This window comes from Punica granatum, unplaced genomic scaffold (genome assembly GCF_007655135.1).
Source record: "Punica granatum isolate Tunisia-2019 unplaced genomic scaffold, ASM765513v2 Contig00405, whole genome shotgun sequence".
Lineage (NCBI taxonomy): Eukaryota > Viridiplantae > Streptophyta > Magnoliopsida > Myrtales > Lythraceae > Punica > Punica granatum.
In genome coordinates, this window is record NW_022204321.1 from 47,145 (window position 1) to 71,959 (window position 24,815).

A 24,815-nucleotide genomic window follows, 5' to 3' on the forward strand; every position below is an offset into this window, starting at 1 on the left:
TTTGAGCTAATTAAGGCCAATTGAACCTAATTAAGCTAATCTCAAGCAACATGAAGTTAATTACCCCTAATTAAGCCTAATCAAGTCACAAATCATCAAATTAACTCACCTAAGCGTAATTTGTAAAAAATTAAAGAATGTTCACAAGTTCAATTTCATGCTGATTTTGGCTAATTAAGCAAATACAAGTCTAATTACTTATAGTCGTGTGAACCATTAGTCTGATTACACACAATTTGACCCAAATTACACTCACATGACCCAAATTGGACTTGGGCATGTCACGATCAGAACATAACCATGAGCAATTAAGTGAGATTAAACCAAATTAGAGCCTATTTAACATGCCATGTTTAGCATTATGGGAGTGCACTAATATAGCAAAATCAACCATATTTAGCAAGATATAACCTAACCTATTGATTAACAACCTAATCATACTCTACAACATCGTATCATCACGATATTAGGCATATCTACATCTAGCCTATGATCAATCACCGTAAAAATAACCGAAAATCCTGATTTTCAACTAAAAATGTGCACGTCGGACACTAAAAAACATGAAAGGAGGTGGGATTCGGTCCCGACCTGAACCATGAGGCTTAGATCAGTCGCCACTAGGGGCATTGCAGCCCACACTGTACCTTTGTCTTGGTTCTTTTGGGAAAAGCAACCTTCAATTACCTCACCGGGATCCCTTAACGATTGCCTTCTCACTTAATTAAGTGAGTAATAATGTAATTAGGGATTTTTGGGTGGTCAATATTTTGGCACAACCTCAACACATGAAGTTGGCCAAAAAGTCCATTCTTCTGCAATGACCTTCTACTTATAGCTAAAGAGGAGTCGAAGACCGTTTTACAAATAACGAAACATCTAGGATTAGAATGAAAAATAATTTTGAAATTTGAAAGGTCCAGACCAGCCAGCTGGGAAGCTAGGCGCGGTTACTAACCGTGCCCAAGCTCCAAGGCACAGTTCTCAACCGCACCCCGTCCTAAAATTCCCGATTTTTTGGAACTAGTTCAACTTCTTTGGACTAAACTGGTTTTGTTGGGAATAATAGCGTATCTGTTCTCAAACTTGTCAGAAAACTTCATTTTCATCCATTTTGGGATTGTAAAGCACATTTGAGTGGAGAAGGAATATCAAAAAATATCCTCAGGTTCAGAAAGTAATTTTTGATTAAAGACACACTGACACAAATATTTCTCATTACGCGAGAATATTGATTTCTCTATCTTGAACTCTTTTCCTATTGAATAAATTATGAGAATCAAAAGGGTTTTACTCAGAGGAAATTAAAGTGTCCCTTTAAGTAAAAAAATACGAGTAATTGGAGTTTAAAATAAGATCTCTGGAGAGTAAGCATCATGTTTCAAAATTCGTTTTACACGCACTTCCTAGGAGAAGGAAATTTTGCCAATTATCCCGTATTAGTTTGAAAAATGGCATTGAAGTTAGAAACTAAGTACTTAGCACTCGCGGACTTTTTTGTTTAATCTTGAAGGTTCGTCTTCGGATGTGTGATCCCCATGTGGTTTCATCTGCTATCTGATTCAATGTGTTCCTTGGATGGTTGACCTAACTCGGGCCAAAATGTGGAGGGAGGAGGTGGTGGTGGCTGCTCCGGCATCGGCCACCACCCCTTTAGACATGGTTGGCGGTGACTTTGTCTGGGCGGTGATGGCAGAGTCGAGGACGCCATTGCTCGACTCTTCCCCTCCCCCTCTCTTCTCGATTAGTGTCGGAGGAGCCGCGACCACCCTTCCCTCATTTCTTCTTGCAGACATACGTCTGCCTTTTCTTTAGAATGTAGCTATACGTGATGTTTTCAATATATATTTCTATTTTATTTTTACTATTCAAGATGTATTGAGTAAAATACTTACCTACAGTAGGATTTCTAAAAAAAAAAAAGTAAATAACACAAGGCTCTTTTTCTATGAATGATGGTCACATAAAAAGTAAATATTTAATTAATGAAAGTAAAGATTTGACAATATATTATTTAATTTTTTTTTCCAAGATCAAATTTGTATATTTGCACTGCAAAGTTGTAATGAATCTGAATAATGTGAAAGATTAAATAAATAAGTAATGCATTTAAATAGGGGAATTAAAAGCAAATTTGCACTAAACTATTTAAAATTAGTCTAATATATTAGGTTTGTAATTTAAAATATTTAATTATTGTTGAAAATTCTCATTATACTTCAAAAGTAAATTTATTTTCAAAAATTATGAATAATTATGTTGAAACAAACTTGTGCACATGTTATAGCACTAGCGTAATTGAATTATTTACTATATTTGTTGCATTAAACTATTTAAAATTAGTCTAATATATTAGGTTTGTAATTTAAATATTTAATTATTGTTTGAAAATTCTCATTATACTTCAAAAGTAAATTTATTTTAAAAAATTATGAATAATTACATTGAAACAAACTCGTGCAATGCACATGATAAAGCACTAGCCTAATTGAATTATTTACTACATTTGTTATCGAGTTGACTTAAATATACTAATCTTTTCCAAATTTAAATAATTTATACAGCGAAAAAAGTAGCCGAAATGGCAGCAGTGTCATAACATCCAGTAGCATCACCTCTAACATACTATACATTGACATGACTAATCTCAATATATTCTAGATGAAGTGTTATCACATATGGATCATTACCCAGTTCCATTCAGGTTCGAATAATTTTTATATCAAAAAAAGTAATTTTGAAAGTCGTCGGTCATCATAACATCTAAATAAAATTTAAAGATTTGTATAATTTTCATGTTTAAGAAAGTAACTTTGAATTTGGTCGTTTTAATATCTAAATAAAGTTGTAAAGACTATAAAAGCATCTCCTCTCAACATATGGATAAGTTAATATATGTGTGATAGAACCTACAAACCTCAGTTTCATTTAAATTTGAATAATTATTTGTTGGAGAAAATAATCTATACCGATCGTCTTTTACGTTAACTTTCACCGATATACAAGTTGTTAACTTTTAAACGGTACATATAGATGTGAGCTTCAACTATTCGGAGTGTCGGAGCTTTCATTGAATTGTAGTCCATGTATGTCAAGTGAAGTTATTCAAAAATAAAACTTCTGGACTTGGCGAAATTTTAATTTATTTTTTTTTGGCATGGAGCGTCAAACTTCCTCTATATATAAGGTTAGGATTTGAACAATGTCTCCATTCTTACGGAGCAACAAGTAGAGAGAGTCAAATAGAGAGAAACAAGGCGAAGAAAGAAAAGATGGCGAGGCCAAGGTGTTACTTGGACATCAGCATTGGTGGGGAGCTCGAGGGGAGGATGGTGGTGGAGCTCTACAATGACGTCGTCCCCAAGACAGCCGAGAACTTCAGGGCCCTCTGTACCGGGGAGAAGGGCATAGGCCCCAACACCGGCGTCCCCCTCCACTACAAGGTCCCCTGCTCCCATTTCCACTCTCCACCACTCAAACTACCATTTTGTTGTGTATCTACGTGCTAGTGCAATTTTGCAGTATATTGATCCTCAATTATGATGAAACTTATGCTTTTTCTGATGGTTGTTCTATATCGCTTCTGAAATTGAATGATCACATTGAGTCCTTTGATAAAGCTGATAAATTTGGTAGTCTCTACTGGATTTCTGTTTGCCACCATGTTTGGTAAGAAATGTATGATACAATAATTATGGAGGAGACTATAATGTTCCACTGACTTAAGAAATCTATGAAGTTCTAATAAACTGATGTGCTGCATTCTGTGATACAATCTGTGATTTTTTACTAGTGTAATTCACATCCCGAGGAGACTCTCAGGCACCTTTTTTTTATCTGCAATGTGTTTAGGATTAACACATTTGAATGATTCTTCTGTGTTTATGGGTATAGGGGGTGCGTTTTCATCGGGTTATCAAAGGATTCATTGTCCAAGGTGGAGATATTTCTGCTGGAAATGGAAATGGTGGAGAATCGATTTATGGTTTGAAATTTGAGGATGAGAACTTTGAGTTGAAGCATGAAAGGAAAGGGATGTTGTCAATGGCTAACTCTGGCCCAGACACAAATGGTTCACAGTTCTTCATCACGGCAACTCGCACATCTCATTTGGACGGAAAGCATGTTGTGTTTGGAAGGGTTATTAAGGGATTGGGAGTGGTCCGTTCCATCGAGCAGGTGACTACTGACGATGATGACAGCCCTGTTCCTGATGTGATGATCGCTGATTGCGGAGAAATTCCTCATGGACAGGACTACGGAATTACTAACTTCTTCAAGGATGGTGACACATATCCTGATTGGCCAATTGACCTAGATGAGAGTCCCAGCGAGTTGTCCTGGTGGATGACTTCTGTGGATTCTGTGAAGGGATTTGGAAATGAAAATTATAAGGTATAGATTCCATTCAGCATTCTATATTAATGTTTTATACTAAAAATGAGAACCTCTTGTACCGCGAAATTTTCTCTGAGTCTCTTGAAATAATGGAATATGTCTACAACTTGCAGAAGCAAGAGTACAAGATGGCTCTTCGAAAGTATAAGAAGGCATTACGCTATTTGGATATATGCTGGGAGAAGGATGGTATTGATGAAGGTGGACCTCAGCTCTTCAGTCGAATCTCTTTCAGCCTTGATAAGCTTCATCTTATGCAAACTCATCTAATACTATTGCTGATATGGCTTTTGTGCAGTTAAGTATGCTGCTTTGAGAAAGACTAAGTCACAGATATTCACGAACATTGCTGTAAGTAACTTCTGTCAAAACAAAACAAAGATGCAAACTTCTTGTTCATTTTGTTTTGGTAAATCTGACATCCATCTGAATTCTATCGCAAGTTGATCTCCAAAAACGATTTGCCCTATGTTTTATGATTTTCAACCGTGAGGTTGATTTGCAGTTGGTCAAACTCGGTAGTTTGAGTTCAGTCTCTTATTTTGTCAAAATCTCTTGGATTTGAGGAGTACCTGACATCATTCAGTTGTTTTTCTCCTTTCCTCTTTCCTTGTCTTCCAACATTTTGATCCAATAACTGATGTAAGATGCATCGATACAGGCTTGCAAACTAAAATTGGGGGACTACAAAGGAGCACTTTTGGAAACTGGTTTTGTTATTTGTGGCGGAGATAACATTGCGAAGGCTCTGTTTCGTCAAGGCCAGGTAGGTTTGCTCTATCATGGATTTGTGATTATACCTTGCATTTTATTACTCAATTGAACAAATGCTAATCATCAGGTATATAAACCTGTCAGGCATACATGGCACTCAATGACATTGATTCTGCAATTGAGTCATTCTCTAAGGCATTGGTACTGGAGCCGAATGATGGTGAGCACCATAACTTTGTTTTCTTTTTCATTTTTCTTCACTAGTACTTGTTGGTGATTTAGTGTTGCATGATTTTCTGCACATGGCTCCTTATTCGATCGTCAATGGGACCCCTTACAGCTCCAACAATATATGGAAAGTTCACCAACAAAATTTCCTTTTTCGAACTTTTAGTCATTAAAACTATGTATATAAGTCCTCCGTGTCTAATATAGGAGTTCATAATCATGAGCTGGTCTACTGTATATACGAAACCAAGCTAGTGATGCATGTTTCAGTTGAGATATTCATATATCTTTTACCCTTTTGAATGAAAGAACATTGAACAAAAACGAGGTCTCAAGGCCTTAAGCAATATCAGTTCTGCAGTATTTCTAAGAGACTACACATTGGCTTACATGAACATGCTTGTTCTTACCTAGGCATTGATTTTCATTTATGTTACCTTTGCACCGCAGGTGGAATCAAGAAAGAGCTTGCTGCTGCTAAGAAGAAGGTTGGTGAACTGTGCAGTAAATTTATAACATGGCAGCAAATACACACTGTAAACATTTGTGAGCCAATCTCCTTTTCTTACAGGTTTTTGAGAGATCTGAAAACGAGAAGAGGGCATACCGAAAATTGTTCCAGTAAGAGGTTCGTATAACAGATATATGATAGATAATTGGTAGTAACAACTCACTCTTTCTGTGCTGAAATTCATGTGATGTTACTTTTATAGGCTGCTCTGAATTCGAGTTTCCTGCTGTATTAAACCCCTGCCAATTCCAAGGATCTATTTCTTGTCATAAAAATTCAAATGAAGAGCTTTTCAGCAAGCAATTTTAAGATACGTTTAGGTCTTATATGGAACATGAGCAATGAAATGAGAATTTAATCGAGTTTGTCCGAGGTGTTTGGCCATTGAAAATTTAAACTTGATTGATGAAATAATTTGTACAATTTTCTCACTAAATTGATCGTTGGTGAGAATTTGATCCATTTTCCTCATTTCTTGACTTCCAGGTTAAGGATGGTAAGCATACAGGAGATTGTCAACGTACAATTTTACAAATCTGGGGCTGTTTGGACAGACTTGATTCGAATATATAGAAACAGTTAGGATCTAGGCCTTCTCCCCTCACCTTTGAGACTTCTAGCTTTTTTGAGAAACTTATGTTCGAGTCTTGTCCTAGTACTTAAAGTTCTTCGGCCATGGATGAAATAATCTTTTGTGGAATGCCATATTTATTTTGGTCATTTGCAGTGAGATATTAAATGCCTATTGCTTCAATAAATTGATTTTCCATGTAAGGGAATCATGAAATTTCGGTTGGTTGATATCGAAACTATTTCGGAAAGTCGCTTGAGTCAGTTAAATCTTTTCGGATTTTATGCTCGCTGGATCACATTGAGGGTGTTGTAACCTCTTTGCTGTTGCAATTATCTTTATGCCTGCTTGCCACTAGACGAACAGCTGCTCAACATAATTTGCAGAGAAATTGCCATATTACTTTAAAAAATAATTATAAAATTGTAATAAATTGGTAATTTTATTTTAGTAAAACTTAAATTACAATTAGTTCAACATTGAAAACACAAAAACCTGTAGGAGCCATCTATATTTAATGCATTATACTAACTATAGCTACTAATTTAGAGCTTGTTTTGCCTCTAGTTCTTATTACACGATAAGTATAATCATTATATAAATAGGATTTGAATGAATAAAATATAGTATATTGATTTTTTGGTGATGAAATAAATTTGAATTTATTTCTTCCTTTTATAACTGTATTTTATTTAATTTAATTTTGATGCCAACTAAATAAAAAGTACAATTAGTTCAATATTGAAAACACAAAAACCTGTAGGAGCCATCTATATTTAAATGCATTATACTAACTATAGCTATTAATTTAGTATAATCATCAAATAATTGCATTTTTACTATGATTGTAAGTATAATTATAAAGAAAAGAAGTAAATCTAAATCTATTAATTTAATGTAATCATCAAATAATTAAGATATAAGTAAATAAAAATACAATATGTTACTTTTCAAAAATATTATACAATCTTCATAAATTGGTAATTTTATCTGAGTAATATTTAATTTATTTTATATAAATCTATATACAATTTCACTATGATCGTAATTTTTTTTGGATAATTACTATGATCGTAATTATAATTAGAGTGTGTTTTGCTTATACTTCTTATTATATGACAAATATAATCGCTATATAAGTAGGATTTGAATTAATAAATTGTACTATATTGATTTTTTCCGGTGATAAAAAATTGTATATTGTTTTTTACCTTGAGATTTGAATTTATTTCTTTCTTCTCTAACTATTTTCTGATTTAATTTAATTTTCATGCTAACTAGGTAAAAAGATACAAAGGAAAAACCTGCAGGAGCCATCTATATTTAAAAGCATTATTCTAACTATAATAAATGTGGTCTTAGGAAGAGTAATCTCCTTCAATTAATGAAAATCTTTATTAATTCGTATATTAAAAAAGTTTTTGGTTACGTTTCTTTCATTAATTTTGAATTAAACCCATTAAATAGTATTAAAAGAGATCAAAACGAAACTCGCTGTATAAACCTCAGAGCATGGTAACGGACACATTCTTCTTCTTTCTCGGGGAAGTCTCTTTGTAAGAAAGTGGTTAAGAAATAACCCAATCTTTTCTTTATTCTGCAAATCTATACATTTAGTTTGGAAGGACGAGGTTTATGATCATAAGTTTTGCAGAAGTAATATTTAGAAATGTTATTCGTAGTGCGATCAAAATTTAGCTATAGGGTATACTTCTATTTCCATGTAAATGGTGAATAATTACAATTAAATTCTATGAGTCAATATTTTTATGATATTTTTATAGCATGAACTATTACGCACATTTTTCCTATTATAAGGCTTTCAAAATAAATAAACTATAAAAGCAACCCATTTTCTTTTTTCTTCTTTTTTTTGGATAACGAGAAATTTAATCTCTCCAGGCCCATTAACACCCCACAAGCTCATGGATCCAGGTCAGTCCATTTGCAGCCACATGTGTCGGTGGCTTCAATAAGGTCTAAGCGCGCAAGGGGAGATTGAATCTACAATCTCGTGAACAACTCATAAAGTGTACACACATCCTATACGCTTGCGCTATTCTTGGGGTTTCAAGCAACCCATATTCATTCTCTTAATATTTTATTTTATACCATATATATATTATTGTATATCTCTTCCCCTCTATCCATTATATAAAGTTGAATACAGTGTAATAAAATATGATATAATAGCAAATATATATACAATTAGGATTAAAAATGATAAATTAAATGTATATAAATTAAGAGTTTATAAATAAAATTAATAATAATTTTAGTATGTAAGCATAAATATATTTGAAAATTTTAATTTTAGTATATTGTAAAAAATTATATTACCTACAAACTTATCCTGAAAACCTACGGCATATTAATTTTTTACTGAATTAGAGAAATAATAATTACAAACAACTTACATCACTACTCCTTTTCCAATATAGTATTAATATATGAATTAATCATAATTCCTTAATATATTATGATAATATTATTATATGTTATATACTATAGGAAAAAGAATAATTATTTATGAAAATTTTGAAATTTAACTAAAATATTTATAAAAATAAAGAGCACTTAGAAAAAAATCAGATATAAATAGAAACTTTAAATAAAAATCCAAATAATTAAATAAAATTACCAAAAATTATGAAGACTCTAAATTGAAAATTTATACAATTTTATGAATTGGTTGAAAATTGATACAATTTCCTCTAAAAAAAACCATTCATGAAAAGCGTAGACAAACTAAGTTAATCAATAACGTCAACTTAGGCAGATCACGCTTGAGGTAGTTCAACCACAAAAAAGGGATAAATTATACAAAAAAAATTAAGTTTTCACTTTTATCTCAGTTTTGACACTACTTTTCATTTTTTACATAAAAAATCACAAGATTTTATTTTCATCTTAATTATGGCATACTATTTGCCTTCTACGACATTTTCTGTCTAATTGCTTATGTGGACGATAACCCCGTCAAGTGGACCTTGGTTGGCCAATGGAAAAGTGACACATGTAATATTATCTTTTGAAAAATAAAAAATGTACCCCTTATTTTCTTAATTTTATAAACTTTCCCCAACTATCTCCCTTCCTAGCCCCTTTCTCGTGCAACTTACTCTCTCCCATCTCTCTCCATCTCTCCTCTCACCAACTGCCACCAACACCATCGCCACCTCCTCTCTTTTTTCTCCTTTTAACTTCCACCTTTGGTTCCCCCTCCTAGCAGTATATGTGTACGTCAGATCAAAGGGTCTCACAGACAGTGAGGGGAGCTATGTGGTGAGAGCTGTCGATCCACATTGAAATGAATCCTTATTCGATTCATGAGAAATTTCATTGAATCTTAATATTTATGATAATGTCCATTGATGATTGTAAGCTAAAATTTGAAAAATATAATGCCCGACTATGTTGAAAGTGTGACATATGTCGGACCCTTGAGCATGGCTACCATGGCAGCCCTCTTTTCCGTCCCAAGAGCAAGGAGCCCCTCCCAGAGTTCATGATTGATCTTCTTAGGCTGATAATGCATAATCCAAAGTTGTTCCTGTTTTTGTCCTTCCTCATTGCCGCTCACAATAAGGGTCCCCTAAGCTTTCTCGGAGGAAAACGCTATGGTTGATGGGAACAATTTCCACCCGAGAAAAACTCCTGACCCATCGAGCTTCATCACTAATCGGTTTATCTGTGTTTAGAATTTGAATATCTAAAATCCCAAAGTTTGAAGTCCCATGATCGCTAATATCATAATCAAGAGATGGCACATGGAGGAAACAAACGGGAAAGAAAAGGGGCGGGGGAGGGGGGGGAGTGGAGCAAGAGAGAGAGAGAGAGAGTTGCATAAGGGAGGGGCTAGAGAGGGAGATAATTGGGGCAAGTTTGCAACATTAAGAATAATAAGGGGTCCATTTTTATTTTTTACAAGATAATATTACATGTGTTACTTTTCCATTGGCCAACTGGGGTCCACTTGATGGTGTTACATCCACAAAAGCAATTAGATGGAAACCGTGACGGAAGGAAAATAACATACCATATTTGAAACGAAAATAAAAACTTATGATTTTTTATGTCAAAATAAAAAGTAGTATCAAAACTGAGCTTAAAATTTTTTTGTGTAATTTACCTAAGAAATTCAGACAATTTTCTCCAACTTCGCCAGATTATTTAGCTCAATTTGAGTTAAGCTACCGCGTAAAGACAGCTTGCCTCTTGTTTCAGGAAGCTGGTCTCACAGAGATTGCAATGCCTTGGCTGATAAGGTGGTTGTTAGAATAAAAAGTTGGACTACTAAACATCTTTCATATGCTGGTAGAGTTCAACTTATAAATTCAGTCATACTCAGCATGGTTAATTATTGGTGCTTGAGTTTTATATTACCAAAACAGGTGATAAAACTTGTGCATCAGAAATGCAGAAGCTTCTTGTGGAAGGGTAATGAGCAGGTGTTGAGGTGTGCAGCTAAAGTAAAATGGGAGGAAGTTTGTCTCCCTAAAAGTGAGGGTGGCCTGGGTATTAGGGAACTTGAGGTTTGGAATAAAGTATGTGTAATGAGGAATGCGTGGTGTTTGCTTCCTAACTCTGGTTCTGTAAGGGTTGCTTTCAGGGTCCATCAATATTTGATCAAGAAGAGGTGTTTTTGGATCCTGAATATTCCAAATGATTGCTTTTGGAGTTGGAGGAAGTTGCTGAATGTTAGGAATCTCATTCGTCCTCTTGTTAGGTGGTCCGTTGGTAATGATAAGGGAGCGTATTTTTGGCATGATGCTTGGTTGTTGGATGAACCTTTGTTTGTTCACTGTTCAAGGAGTTTCTTATGCTTCCCTACCATTGGGAAGTCAGACAGGGTTAGTTCAATCCTCAAGCAAGGTGAGTGGATTTGGCCTAGAACAGCAGATCCGCAAGCTGAAGAGTTAAAAGATCTTATTCACTCTCTGCAGCTACATAATCATGATACGATGAGGTGGACTGCAACATCCTCGGGTATATTTTCAACAGCTTCAGCTCAGAATCATTTGCGAGCCAAGATGCCTAAGGCTCAATGGAGTCAGGCAATTCGGTTTCCTCAGCACATACCTAGCGTTTCCTTTGTTTGTTGGTTAGTTTTGAAGCATAGACTTTAGTAAAAAGCAGAGGTTACTTTATTGGGGCATTGCTGTGACTGCTCGTGAGTGCAAGTTTTGTGGGCAAGTTGTGGAAACAAGGGAAAATTTGTTCTTTCCTTGTTCTGTTACTCAAGCTGTATGGAAAAGTTTACTTTACAGGAGCGAGAGAGTGACAGACTGGTTTTCAGAAGTCACTTGGGCTTGTCTTCTTAAGGGTTGAGACTTGACTCTGCAATCTTGCGCTTGCTTTGGAGTTGTTACATTTATCAAATATGGAGGGAGAGGAATAACAGAGTTTCCAAGAGAAGGCGAGCTTGGCTAAAGCCATTTTGCTACAGATTTTGCAGCTTGCTCGTGCTAGGGTGCTGACTATTCCGAAGTTAGATTTCAAGTTGCGATCTCCTTTGCAAGCTAAGGCTCTTGATCGGGCTTTGATGTATTTTGTGTGTAATGGTTTGCTTAGGTTTTTGGGTTTTGATGTTTTGTTAATGGTGTGCTTGGACATGTGTAATCTGAATAATTCATTTTGGATTTAATGGAAAGTCTCGACAGTTATCAAAAAAAAAAAAAAAAACCGAGATCGACAAGCTACAGATGCCTTCAAAATATGATCCTAAATCTTATTCCTTAAACTTGGCAAAAGACATGGTAAATTACTCTCCAAACTATCATGGGCTCTCCTGAAGTGGCTACAATTGTGAAAAGACATGTCCATATTACATTGGGAATCCAGTGGTATATACTTGGATAGGTGGTCGAGTTTATCGTTGCAACTCTTCAAGGTAAATCTCAACTGAAATATGCCTAACTTTGTCCTCGTGAGCTAGTGAGACCCTCCATTAATATTTGGCCTTGAAGCAGAAAATGATGACAGGGAAAATGTAACCAAGTATCGCGAAGTGGACTCTTGCCTCGCCCCCAAAGCTGTAATCTAATTGGGCCCAACATGAACTCAATGTAACCAAGTACCCCGGTGTGTTTGTAGAGCTGCTGGAACTTCCAGCGCAGCCCATGTTTGGTACACCGCAACAAAATAAATAAAACTGATAAAATTCTCCCCTTGTCATTATTATTTTGGTACGTCGGGAGGAGTCTTGATGTTACTATATTGAGGCTCCTCTGGACAATTTACATTTACCAAATCAGGAGAAAAGGGAATTTGCGAGTTTTTTCAGCAACAGCGCAAGGACATTGCACATTTGCTGCAGGAGGTGATGAAGATGGCGAGAATGAAGATTATATCTCTGCCTATGTTTGCTTTCATATGTAGCTAGGGCTTTAGGCCTTGCTGTCTAGGCTTTTTCCATTTGATTATGGGTTTGTAAACTTTCTTTTGGATTTGTGGACTACTCTGTACATTCTTTTTTTGTCTAGCCTTGCCGTTTAGGCTTTTTCGATCGGGATTTTGGACTACTCTGCACACCACTTATCCAAAATAAAATATTCTCCCTTTTCTATTTGATTTTTTTTGATAATTTTTTTATTTATATTTTTTGAATTTTATCAGTTCTTTTAATTATAGAAAAAACTGATAAAATTCAAACATGTAAGATGGTGGTTCAGAATGATCCGATCCTGTCGTGGCAAAGATTAGCAAGACTCATGGAAAACAGTTTTCCAATAGAAATAGTGTATATTTGTTCGAGAAAATTTTACATTATAGAATTTCGGATATGCGCATATTTCATTAACACAAGTTTGTGTTCCTAGCTACTTACAGACAACAGTTTCTGCAAATGTATCAATAATTTTGTGTTTAGACAAATATCTGAAGTAGTTTTAATGGGCAAGTACCATCTTATTTAGTTATTGTCCATGCCATGAGCATATAGGCCTTGTCTATAGCTGCATCTATCCCGTAAACTCGCATCAAAGTAAGATCACAACATTCGATCTGCATATCCTGTAGGACATAATTATGTCGTCTTTGGGTCATGCTTCGAAGAGTTGAGTACTTGTTCATGAACACTACCTACATTGCTGATCCTTTATGGCAATGACACATAACCGAAGGAGTATAATAAAGTGCAATGAATGATAGCAAATGGTCGAATACTCCGCATATCCTGTAGGACATAATTATGTCGTCTTTGGGTCATGCTTAGAAGAGTTGAGTGCTTGTTCATGAACACTACATACATTGCTGATCATTTATGGCAATGATACATAACCGGAGTCATATAATAAAGTGCAACGAATGATAGCAAATGGTCGAATACTTCGAAAGAGATCGTGTAATTCCATTCCAATCATTCACATTTTGTACACAAAAAAAGTGGTCTCCCAGGAATAAATGAAAGAAACGAATCTTTCTGTGCTCATCAGAAGACGCCTATTAATAAATCTGCCATGAGATTGACAGTAAGATATTTCAAAATCAGAAATTCTGACAACAAATTCAAGTTCTTTAACTCGAAAGCAGAGAGATTGTGTGAGAACTGACATTATTTTATTTTATTTTTTTATTTCACATAGTTGGTATATATGTATACACACACGTACACTTACTTACAGGGTATACATATATATATATATATATATATTATATACGTGTGGCTGGAGTTTAAAAAGAAAAAGAAGAAGATGCGTGGAATGGGCTCCACGTGGTCCTAAGACCACTTCCCTTTCCACCGCCATTTACTTCTTTCTATTTCTATTTCCTTCTTTGTTCTGATTTTGGGCTGGAAGAGTCGAGAGAAAACAGAGAAAACAGAGAGAGAGAAAGGGATGAGTGGCAAGAGAGAGAGAGAGAGAGAGGCTGTGAGCTGGGGACAAAGCAATGGAAATCGGAAGAAGATGGGGTACAACAGAGGTAAGAACCGAGTAGTTTGAGAAATTGTTTGAGTTTATGTTGTTCGAATTCTTCTTTTCATTAATCATTTCTCTTGAAACCGGGTAATAACCTGTGATTTCTTGGATTCTAAAATTTGAATTTGAGTAGAGCAAGGATAGGTAATATGCATGAGTAGAAGGTCGATAGTGTTTATTTTGGTTGAATGGGAAATTTAATTGTGCATGCAAACTGAAGCTGATGAGCGTCCTTGACTCCGTAATTGAAATGGTTATCTTTGGGGCCGTGATGATGACATGCAATGAGATCAAAATGTGAGGTAATATATTTAGGGAACTGTCTGTATTTTGGCTTCGCAATTCTGAGGCAATTCGCAGACAATGCAAGGTTCCATACTCGGTTTCTAGAGTCTAGAAGGAGGAACTTGGTTGAGGCTCGTTAATGGCAGCTTGATGTGTAGATGTTATTAGTTCGGAAATTTGATATGGTTAGGCTCCTCTGATCATTTGAATGGCGTGGCTTTTTACGGAATTTGATTTCGTTATACGGTTTGAAAGTTATCGCGATTTCAAATTCTGAAAATCATAACGAAATGTCAACTTCAACCGGCATTTTTGAACTGATTTCTTCATGTTTTGGCATACCGTTTGTTTCTAAAACATAGCCCACATTGTAAGCTTTCCAGAGACTCCAAGATTGTGGTATTCGGAGTTATATAGAGAGAGAGCCGAACTTCCGAAGTTGGGCCATCGCACAGCCCGGGTCTGTTCCGTACAGCCCGCATCAGCAACTTCGGGAGGCTCGTTAGGCTCGCTCAGACATCGGATTGCGGTGATTTTTGTTTGTACAGATTCGTGTCTGAATCTACTAGTTTAGATAATTTTTTGGGATTTTTTGTAATAGCGATACTAATTGTCATATTTTTCCGTAATGAGTGGGTTTATCGAATCTTCTTTCCTCAAATCCAAAACTGACCACTTTCATGTTCTTTAAGCTCAATCTTCCTTGCTGGTCATATCTGATTTTTGGTGTTTGTTAAGTCGATTTCTATCTTTTCAAGTTAGAGATGTTATTTTACGAACATTTGGACTTTTGACCGCAAAATTCGTTTTAAAGGTGCTGAATCCTTGTTAAATGATCAGAGGAAGTTTTAGGGTTCGGCTTAACGGGAAGAGACAGAGGATGAGAGAAGAGAGTGTAATCGAAGAAGTCGGTGGATGGTGAAATGAAATTTTCTTTTGTTGTTTGCCTTGTTAGATGATACGAAGAATAGAGGTAGGCTTAAATTACTTAATTTCAAAAGTATAATTTTTAGTACTTAATAAAATTCTTCTTATGAATTCAGTCCTTTATTGATTAAACTATCCTATTAACGGTCAATGTGAAATCATCTGTTTATGTACTTAAATAAGGTGTCAAATGGAGATTATTAAGTGGAGCTTGAGCAAAGATGAGAAGATTATAAGGCACAATGAATAAAACATAAATAATTTTGCATTGTATTGAAACAATAGGCTCTAAAGGAGATTGTGGGAGGTGCGGGAGGCCTATAATAGTGCTATGTTAATTATTTTCTAAGTTTATGTTTGCAAATTATAGGAATCGAGGACTCTGAAGGTTCAACCCAGTGAGCTATCTTTCTGGGAGTTGTTGGTGAGTACTTCATTCCATTGTGAAATGATATATATATATATATATATTATGTGAGTACTCTATTCCCTTGTAAAATGATGTATTATAGTTATATAATTTTTTTAAGAAGAATATAGTGATAGTTAGATTAATGAATCGGTCTTGCTATGTGGTGTGAAATGATTTGAAAGGTATTGCATTTTATGTTTATTTTGATTTGAGATATGCAGTGTGATTGTATATGTTGATTGTGTATGAGATATATGATGATAATGTGGTACCATTGTAATGTGATTGAGATTGTGCTCGTGTATGATGATATATGAGGTGCGATGGCATGGTTGCAATTGTTTGTGCTTGTGATTGTTGTTTGATTATAGCCATGGGACCGCTGATCTGGCGGGATACAAAAAGGGACGCCTAGACTGCTGATCCGGCAGGATACAAAAATGGACGCCTAGACCGCTGATCCGGCGGGATACAAAAAGGGACGCCTAGACCGCTGATCCGGTAGGATATAAAAAGTGACGCCTAGATCGCTGATCCGGCAGGATACAAAAACGGACGCCTAGACCGCTGATCCGGCGGGATACAAAGACGGACGCTTAGACTGCTGATCCGGCGGGATATAAAATGGACCCCTAGACTCCTACTGCCGGAGGATAATGGGCAGCCCCCGCTTATGATAAATGAAAGGAGGAATTTATGGATATGAGTGCGGGGTCACGGTACCGTCACAACTTTGTTGCGAGGAAATGCAACCCTATGGCTATATTGATTAGTTTGTATCGTATATTGTTTGGCTGGTATGATTGTTGGAGATTTGTTGATTATTGAGATTGTTGGAGGTGTGATGATTGTTGAGATTGTTTGAAGTTGTTCTATGAAAATTGTGTTGTTGCTAGAGTTGGATCTGTCAATTGATTGTGTTGTGAGTTGCTATGGAATGCTAATGAATGAATGTTTAATGTTTATATAATATTGGGTGTTAAAGAAACGGTTGGAAGGATTGTGTGAATTGGTTAGTAGAACTTAAATTTAGTTATTATATTGATATAATTATTATTACAGTTTGTGTATATATATATATATATATATATATATATACTGTGTATGTATGCCGAGTGAGTTGATAGTTGGATTGAATGTGATGATATTAGTTATTTGATTATTTAGTTATTTGCAATTAAATATTTATTTAAAAATGTCATTTTACTCTGGAATATAGTATTCACTGAGATGCAGCTCACACCCTGCATATATTTTTCCAGATAATCTTCTAGCTGCGCGGAAGAAACACTTTTTGATATCGGGGATCAGCTCGGAGAACTAGGTAGGGACAGTAGTTATTTGATAGATATCCTTTTTGGTATAGAATGAATTTGAAAATGTTACGATCTGAAATTTTGTTTAGTTGTATTACTGATATGTGTGCGAAAAAGAAAATTTCTCTCTTTTGTGATGTATATACATATTAGAGCTTACCAGGTTGGTTTTATATTTTTGGGAATTTTATGGAAAGCCAGTTTTAGGTGAATAGTTATGTGGTAATGGATATCAAGGAAAGATAGGGAAAATTCTGCCGAAATTTGATTTTATTGGAACAGTCCTATAATCCATGTTGGCCCATCCTGATTGAAAAGTTTCAAAACAATCATCAATTTTCCCTAACTCTAGACGACCTGGGTCATCTCGCAGATTGATCGAACATACAACTGTCCCAGCATAGAAGAATTTTGAAGGAGAGAAAGGGTTTCAAACATGAAAAGGCCGGGTACACTAGTTGGTTGCGTCTAGGTGTAACATTCCTTCAATTTACCCGTCAAGACGAATGAAATTGGAGAAATCCTAATGTAATCTCATTATTTACCCGTCAAGACAAATGAAATTGGAGAAATCCTAATGTCATCTCATTATGAGGTAGGATCATCCAAGATTTTCTTCTGAGCCCCATATGTATGGACGGTTAAGCTTATCGATTCCAACTCAGTCAAGTAAATCTCAACTTGAACGAACTCTTACGGTCTTCTTCATTTCTTTACAGATATCATGACTTTTTCTATATGTAAAAGCTCAGTTTTCAATGAGTATCTCCAAATCTTTATTAATCCACAAATTAATATATTTTAAATTCCCATAAATCCACAAAAATATCAGTTTCATCTTCGGGATCATGCGAGTAACTATACGAGGAAAACCAACATTTTTAACATTACAACATGGCTGATGTTCTCCTCATATTCCAGGGAAACTCCACGGACTGTGGACAGCAAAAATTATTAGTCATATATGTTACAGGTAAAATTCAGATCAATTTCCTGTGCACAGACAATGAATAGAACGGAAAATACAAATTGCCTATATTACCCTCTAACACGATGAAGTGTTAGGTATATCACGGGGATAAGATAGTACTCTCGCTAGAGCTGGAGTACTCCCCAAGAAACTCGGACCTCAACTGCATCAGCAGCCTGCCTAGATAGTTCAGGCCTTCTCCTTCCCTTCCTCCTCCCCAGAAGAGGTCGTGTGGCGAAGCTTCGACAAGAATGGACCCCGCCGTGGATAGCAGCATGGAATTTAGATGAGGATATATTGAGAACTTGAACTTTAATGCTCGGTACATCACATCGATCTTCATACTATCCCAGTCGGGTCTCACCTGCATCAAAAATTGCTTCTGGATAAACACATGTATCACTTATATGCTAGTCAGTTCAGTTGAAGTTTTTCAGAGGTACAACTGACCAACTGGTTAATTTGGAGGGAATAAACTACTCTTCATTATTTGAATGCTCGAGGCTGTTTTGGAACATTTCATATTTAGTTCTAAATTGGACGGATAATGGACTCTGTCCCGTCCGGACTCTCATTATTCATAGAACCAAGTTCAGGGCCGATCCCATCAGTAATCCGGCTAGTATTCCTTTTTTTCCCTGGACACATTTCTCAACTAATTAAATTTCTACTTTTATATAACCCCATTCAAGGAGGGTTATGTAAGATATATTTATTAATGATATACTACAAGTAGAGAAGCCTTACAAGATCAGGATGCCGCCTCTGCACAAGCCTCCCCATCCTAGCGGCTTCCTCTGGACTTTTTGCAGATCTTATCTCTTCAACATATTGTTGGGCCTGAGGATTATCGACTCCGACATATTTGTGGGCCTAAAATTTGTAAAAGTTCTCCCAAAAGTTCCTCGACCAGATACACGATAATAATAAATCATATAAGGGGGAAAATCAGAAAATGTGTTACCTGATAGTAGTGCTCCACACTTGACCAACTAACATAATCGCCAGTTCCATTGGGCATTCGAATAGGATGAGGAGAGAAGTTGGAGAAAGCTCCATAAGGGTCCCATGTTTTGTAGAAGAATATGATGTTTGGTTCATAAGGAGTGACAGTAGGGTCAATTGCAGAAGTCTCATTCATTGATGGGATGACAGGTGTGAGGTCGGGAATAGGCTGAAGAAACCCACTGACAAGCATGTCTGGTCCAACCTGGAAAAACATTTCAACTTATAAGACCCATTCCCAGATAATGGAAATATCAGATGCAATTGTTAAGAGAAGCTTCATGTGACTTCAGCAAATAATTGGCGTATTCAGACTGAGAATGCATGATGAAGTACTTCAGAAAGAACATGAGAAAGTTTTGCACTTCTCCAAAAGGTCGATCAGGTCTTTGCCTTTTGATGTCACAAAAATTTGCCCAATTCCTGAACATAATGAGCTCACAGTATACATTAAAAGGTAAGGAAATGGGAGAACAGGACAAGTAGAACATAAACAAACCACAGACCTGTTCATAGGAAACATCACTCAAATCCAAGGCTTGTGACATCTCCACCATACCGAGTTCACCAACTGGAGATGGTGCATTCCTTCCACCAATAATTTTAGGTGCAACAAATGCAAACACCTGCAAAAAGATCAGATCTTATGACCAACACCATGCAACTGGTTGCTTGGTTCCAGAAAACAAGGAGAGGTTTCCATGCTCATGCTATGAAAGAACTCGGAAAATGAGAACAAAGAAACTCTTGACGCACTTTGCAAGACATGTTGGTCTAGCAAAATTTCTCCATGAGCAGCATGAATTAAAATGTAATACATCCTTTCCATTATTCGATATCAGAAAAACAGAAGAGGGGAAGTAGAAAGACCTTGTGAATAACACCCAATGAGATTGCGGATGCAGCCAATGTCCCTCCACACTCCCACAAAATCGAAAGGTACCCACGGTCATAGAAATATTCCATGACATCACGAGGATTTAACATGTCAAACTCTACAACCTCAACACCTTTGGAAGCTAAATATTTCTGAAAACTCCTCCTAGCACCTCTTTGGGTCACCACTATTGTTGACACTTCGGAAATGTCCCAGAGGTTTGCTTCCTCAGGAAGGTCGAGCGTCTGTGTCATCACAATCCTCATGGGCAAGTGCCCACCACCATGCCTTGCAGTCAATCTTGGATCTGTTTAACAGCAATGGTTTCAAAAAGCAAGAAATTTTTATTTTAGTTTTAACCAAAATAGAGAATCTTAGTACACAGTACTTACTGTCTTTACGCACGGTGTTCCCTCCAACAACAATTGCATCGCTTCGTCCCCGCAGTTCAAAGACTCGACTTCTAGACTTTTTGCTGCTTATCCATGCAGCATGTCCACTACTGGCAGCAATTTTGCCTGTTCCATTTGGACAGACAGCACACTTGTATGCAAACATAGGCGGTTGAAATTACTTTTTCGCTCTACTCTTGAGGAAAATTACATGACAACTCGAAGTGGCAGAATGACATTTAAAATGCTAACCATCGAGGGTCATGGCATACTTGAGAACGGAAAATGGGACCCGAGAAGCCGCTCTGTATATCAGATGAGCATTCACGAGGTGGCACGACTTCTGAGCTTCCTGCAGCACATGACACCAAAACTCTGAACCTCAAGCTACACCGCGAAACAGTCAGTAAAGCTCCACACGAGTAAATGATCTTAGACAAAATGCAGCACCTCGACAGCTTTACTCTGGAGGTCCTCTCCAAGAACATCTACCCGAATTCCTTGGCTTCTCAACGCACGCACAGCATTCCCGCGAAGATGCTGAAGCGGGTGCCTCATCCCCACTACCACTCGTACAATTCCTGCCTAGTTTTATATACGAGATGTCAACTACCCAGTGCATTAAAACCCTCAGAGCTGCCAAAAAAAAAACAGGCTTCTTCGTTCAATCTCCAATCTAATCCTAAGCAATTCGTTTTGCCCCAGGATTCTTCTTTTCCGATAAGTATACTATCGAAGATGTTCTAAAGCTCAGTAGGATCAACGGAGAAGAGGCAGTTCTCTGTCGGTTAGACAGACCTGGACGAGAGCGGAGACAGCGGTGCTGTCGCCGTGGCAGTCGCCGGGCTCCATGTTGAGGTAAGCGGTGGCGCCAATACAGAGGTCGGCGCCGGCGGCCTCGACAGCCTGAACCTCGGCCGGCGTCGTGCCCTGGGCGTATAAGTAGCCCTCCCCGACCACATTGCCGCCGGGGTTGGCGATGACGCAGCCGAAGTTGGGGTGGGGGGAGGTGAAGCCGGAGGACTTGTCGGACAAATCGGCAGCGCGCCGGACGAAGCTGGCCTCGAGGGTGTAATTGCCGTTGCCGTGGCTAGACCTGATGGTGGCGGCAGTGAGGCGGCAGGTGATGGGAGGCGGATAGCAGAACGACAACGCCATTTTCTTCTCGCTGACAGTCACGAAATTTCTGATTTTTTTTTTTTGTATTTGGATTTTTTTTTTCTAACAGCAGCCCATTGGAGGAGCCTTTTGAGATAATGTGATCACCTACCTTATCCTTGGGGTGTTATTCAGCTGGTAATATGCTAATATTCAAGCAAAATCTCCTGGAAGCAAATAAGGTGAAGGTCCCTCCCGTTATGGTTAAATTTGCTTGCAATGATAGTACTCTATGTATATATTTACGAATGGGTGAATCTTAAATGAGACATTCCTCGGTGGGCTTCGACTTATATGATTATACCTTGTGGGGATTGTTTCGCTGATCGCCCCCGATCACTTTCACTTCAAAGAGAGAAAAAAAAATCACCTTACCGTTTTGATCACAAATCCTCTCCAATTGACATGAGAACAAATACTTCATTTTTTAGGTGAATACATGGAAAAAAAAATACAAATGTTGTGGACTATTTCTATTATCGTATACGCTCATAGGCTCATAGGCATAGTATAAGAATATGAAATAAAGCAAAATAAAGGGATATGTAACCACACTGATAATGATCGAATTCAAGATCTCTTAATTTTGGATCAACGCTTTGTGCCATCGTACTAAAACTCTTTCCTCAGTACCTTCTTGATTTTATGGGAACTAATCATTTTCGCGAGTATGATAATGCATATACATCAAATTACTCATAAAAAAGATTAATTCCAAAAAAAAAAAAACAACTTTGCAGTTTATGTCATTTCTAATACTAATTTTTAGAAATCCTAAAAAAGAGCACCAACATTTCAGTTTTTATGCTTTATAATATGAACTTTTAGAAATTAAAAAAAATATAAACACAAACTTTTGATTTTGTATCACACATAGCACGCAGTGACCTCCACTGTAAGTTTTGATGGATTCTTGTGACGTGAATACCTAACGGCACTTATGTGGCTGACGGTGGATGACATGGGAAGTCTTCTGCACTCTGAGATATCACTTACCTTGCATGTTGGTTCAATTGTTCCCACCGCATTAAGTGAAAAAAATTAATTACAAAGAGATCCTTCATGTTCCTACCACCAATGCCATTCAAGTTTGCCTCATCAATGTTGAAAATAGGTTGCCTTTCATTTCATCATTGGAACTGCGATTGGTGGATAGTTCGATTACCGGCTCATGAATTCAACATCACTATCAAACGCCTAGCTACAACGACATTGGTAGTTCATTAGATCTCAGAGTACAAAAGACTCACCATGTCATCCACCGTCAACCACATAAGCGCTGGTAGATAGCATGCTAGAGGAATTCATCAAAACTCACGATGGAAGTCAGTGTTTACTAGGTGTGATATAAATCAAAAAGTTTGTGTTCTTGTAATTTATAAAAGTTTGTGCTAGAAAGAATGGAAACACTAAAATTTGTGCGTTTTTGGAGATTTCCAAAAGTTCGTGCTAGAAATAACACAAACAGCAAAGTTCGTGCTTTTTCTGGGAATTAGCGCCCCCCCCCCCCCCCCCAAAAAAAAAAAAAGATAATGCAAATACACTCGCCATAAAATTGCGAGATGGATTGCAACCTCTTCATCGATAGGGCAATCCCTTAATATCAGCTAATCAGCTTCACGATCCACCTCTCTGACTTGAATCTCATAGATAACGATGCAACAACACAGCGAAGGCGAGGATGAATGTATGGGGAATGAGAGTCTATTGACGAAACATAAGGAAGCTTTTTCTTTATAAATTTTTTTAACTAGTGTAGGAGTTTGTTCTAAACCACCGCCCTCACTTCGGTGAATTGGACTTTTACGAAGTCGATGTATATCTCCTGTATGGTATTAACTGTCCCAAATGTTAGGACTAATGTTGCACAAAACACAAGTACAGGGATGGATTTAGGAATTTGGTATAAGAGAGAAGATACTCAAGGAAAGGTAAAAGAAGATAATTTCATGAAAAAAAAGAACAAATTCGACATGGTATTCAAACAATATTATAACTTTTTCCGACTCCAAGGACCTACCCTAAAAAATCATCCATGTATCTGAATCTATATATAATAGATAAAGTAAAGTAGAATTCATCCATTATAGAAACGTATAATTTGGGCGATTCGATCGATTTCACCTTTTTTAAAAAAAAAAATTTGGACCATTTACAATTTTTATCTGAAAATCTGATTTTCACTGCATTGACTGCAACTAGGAAAATTCATTATCTGACAAGGTGACTTGTAAGCTCTTACCAGGTTTTGACAAATCTCAAGTAAGAAATTTAGCACAAGAAGAAGTCGTAGGGGCGCTGAGGACATGGAAATCTAAAGCTATCCCTTTTTTTTTTTTTTGTGGAAACCACAATGTTTTTTCGGTGTGAATATCGGAAAGTCCAATAGGTCCAGACTAAGTTGAGCTGGTCGGCCCACGCTATTACTAAATCAATTTCAGACGATTGAACTATAGATAAAAGCAAATTACATATCATCAAACAGATCACGGTTAAGTGGTTCCATTATTTCACTAGCAAATAAATGAGAATGGGTAGAAGTCCATATCATCCCGTCTATCCGACTCATTCTATTTCCTGTGTTGTTACTTCTGTTGGGGATCGAGCAACTGGCCGATGAAAAGAACAATTCCGGTCATCCTCTCTGATTACAAACATGAATGGGTGGTCCGCAACAAAGTCCACGAGTTCTAGAGGTGGTGCATAACCAGGCGAGCTGGCACTATAACACGGCGCTGTCTGGTTCCCTGCTCATCGATTTCAAGGAATGTCTTCTGGATGATCGAGGGAAAGACAATATCCCGATCCTTTTGCCACATTGGGCAAGTGTTCCACCTTCACGCCAAGCTTAGCCAGAACGCTGGGATGTTATGGAACGTAGAAGATACCTCCAACTTGGGTATTCTGAGTTAACCCACTTCTACTTTGGTTTGGGATTATGGCAGTCTAAGAAACCGGGTTCGGAGCAAGCCCTCTCCGTCAGAGCCGGCAGCCCATCCCCCATATCTGGAAGGAAGAAGCACATGGAGAAACTGCGTCCAAAGTCACAGCCCTGCTTGTAGGGAGCTGCAGGACTTTGAATCCATTGTGGGTTTCGATATCTGATCCGGTTCGTAGTTTGTCATGAATGGG

The 24,815-nt window shown here is 37.0% G+C and overlaps 2 protein-coding genes and 1 long non-coding RNA gene across 6 annotated transcripts; 2 read left to right on the forward strand and 1 right to left on the reverse strand.

Annotated features, from left to right (window-relative positions):
* Positions 1-3,272: 3,272 nt before the first annotated feature.
* On the forward strand, positions 3,273-5,965 carry LOC116190248 (peptidyl-prolyl cis-trans isomerase CYP40-like). The gene is made up of 8 exons (XM_031519912.1): positions 3,273-3,443; positions 3,895-4,395; positions 4,512-4,599; positions 4,697-4,749; positions 5,060-5,164; positions 5,257-5,332; positions 5,791-5,828; positions 5,912-5,965. The coding sequence occupies exons 1-8, from the start codon at positions 3,273-3,275 to the stop codon at positions 5,963-5,965; spliced, it is 1,086 nt and encodes a 361-aa protein (XP_031375772.1).
* An 8,222-nt stretch (positions 5,966-14,187) lies between these two features.
* On the forward strand, positions 14,188-17,573 carry LOC116190247. Its single transcript, XR_004152628.1, has 3 exons — positions 14,188-14,345; positions 15,924-15,977; positions 17,228-17,573. It is a non-coding gene; the product is annotated as an uncharacterized LOC116190247 (long non-coding RNA).
* Positions 17,574-18,142: 569 nt separating this feature from the next.
* Positions 18,143-21,795, reverse strand: LOC116190246 (riboflavin biosynthesis protein PYRR, chloroplastic-like). 4 transcript variants are annotated; one of them, XM_031519907.1, is made up of 9 exons: positions 21,324-21,795; positions 20,976-21,110; positions 20,778-20,877; positions 20,526-20,651; positions 20,127-20,440; positions 19,763-19,882; positions 19,216-19,461; positions 18,999-19,124; positions 18,143-18,615 (listed from the first exon to the last, which is right to left on the reverse strand). In XM_031519907.1, exons 1-9 carry the CDS (start codon positions 21,681-21,683, stop codon positions 18,352-18,354), a joined length of 1,791 nt encoding a protein of 596 aa, XP_031375767.1. In that variant the 5' UTR covers positions 21,684-21,795; the 3' UTR covers positions 18,143-18,351. The 4 variants fall into 4 exon arrangements, with proteins under 4 accessions (XP_031375767.1, XP_031375771.1, XP_031375769.1 ...); XM_031519911.1 differs by having other exon boundaries at positions 20,526-20,676; positions 20,798-21,106; positions 21,324-21,688; XM_031519909.1 differs by having other exon boundaries at positions 20,526-20,676; positions 20,798-21,110; positions 21,324-21,465.
* Between the last annotated feature and the right edge of the window lie 3,020 nt (positions 21,796-24,815).

What these genes read in the sequence shown, in the direction of transcription:
- LOC116190248 (XM_031519912.1), top strand. Translation starts at nt 3,273, where the DNA reads ATGGCGAGGCCAAGGTGTTACTTGGACATCAGCATTGGTGGGGAGCTC. An exon ending in GCGTCCCCCTCCACTACAAG is followed by an intron (nt 3,444 to 3,894) that starts GTCCCCTGCTCC and finishes TTATGGGTATAG; the next exon opens with GGGGTGCGTTTTCATCGGGT. An exon ending in CTCTGTTTCGTCAAGGCCAG is followed by an intron (nt 5,165 to 5,256) that starts GTAGGTTTGCTC and finishes TAAACCTGTCAG; the next exon opens with GCATACATGGCACTCAATGA.
- LOC116190246 (XM_031519907.1), bottom strand. Translation starts at nt 21,683, where the DNA reads ATGGCGTTGTCGTTCTGCTATCCGCCTCCCATCACCTGCCGCCTCACT. An exon ending in GAACACCGTGCGTAAAGACA is followed by an intron (nt 20,441 to 20,525) that starts GTAAGTACTGTG and finishes GCTGTTAAACAG; the next exon opens with ATCCAAGATTGACTGCAAGG. An exon ending in AGAGGCGGCATCCTGATCTT is followed by an intron (nt 18,616 to 18,998) that starts GTAAGGCTTCTC and finishes TTTTTGATGCAG; the next exon opens with GTGAGACCCGACTGGGATAG.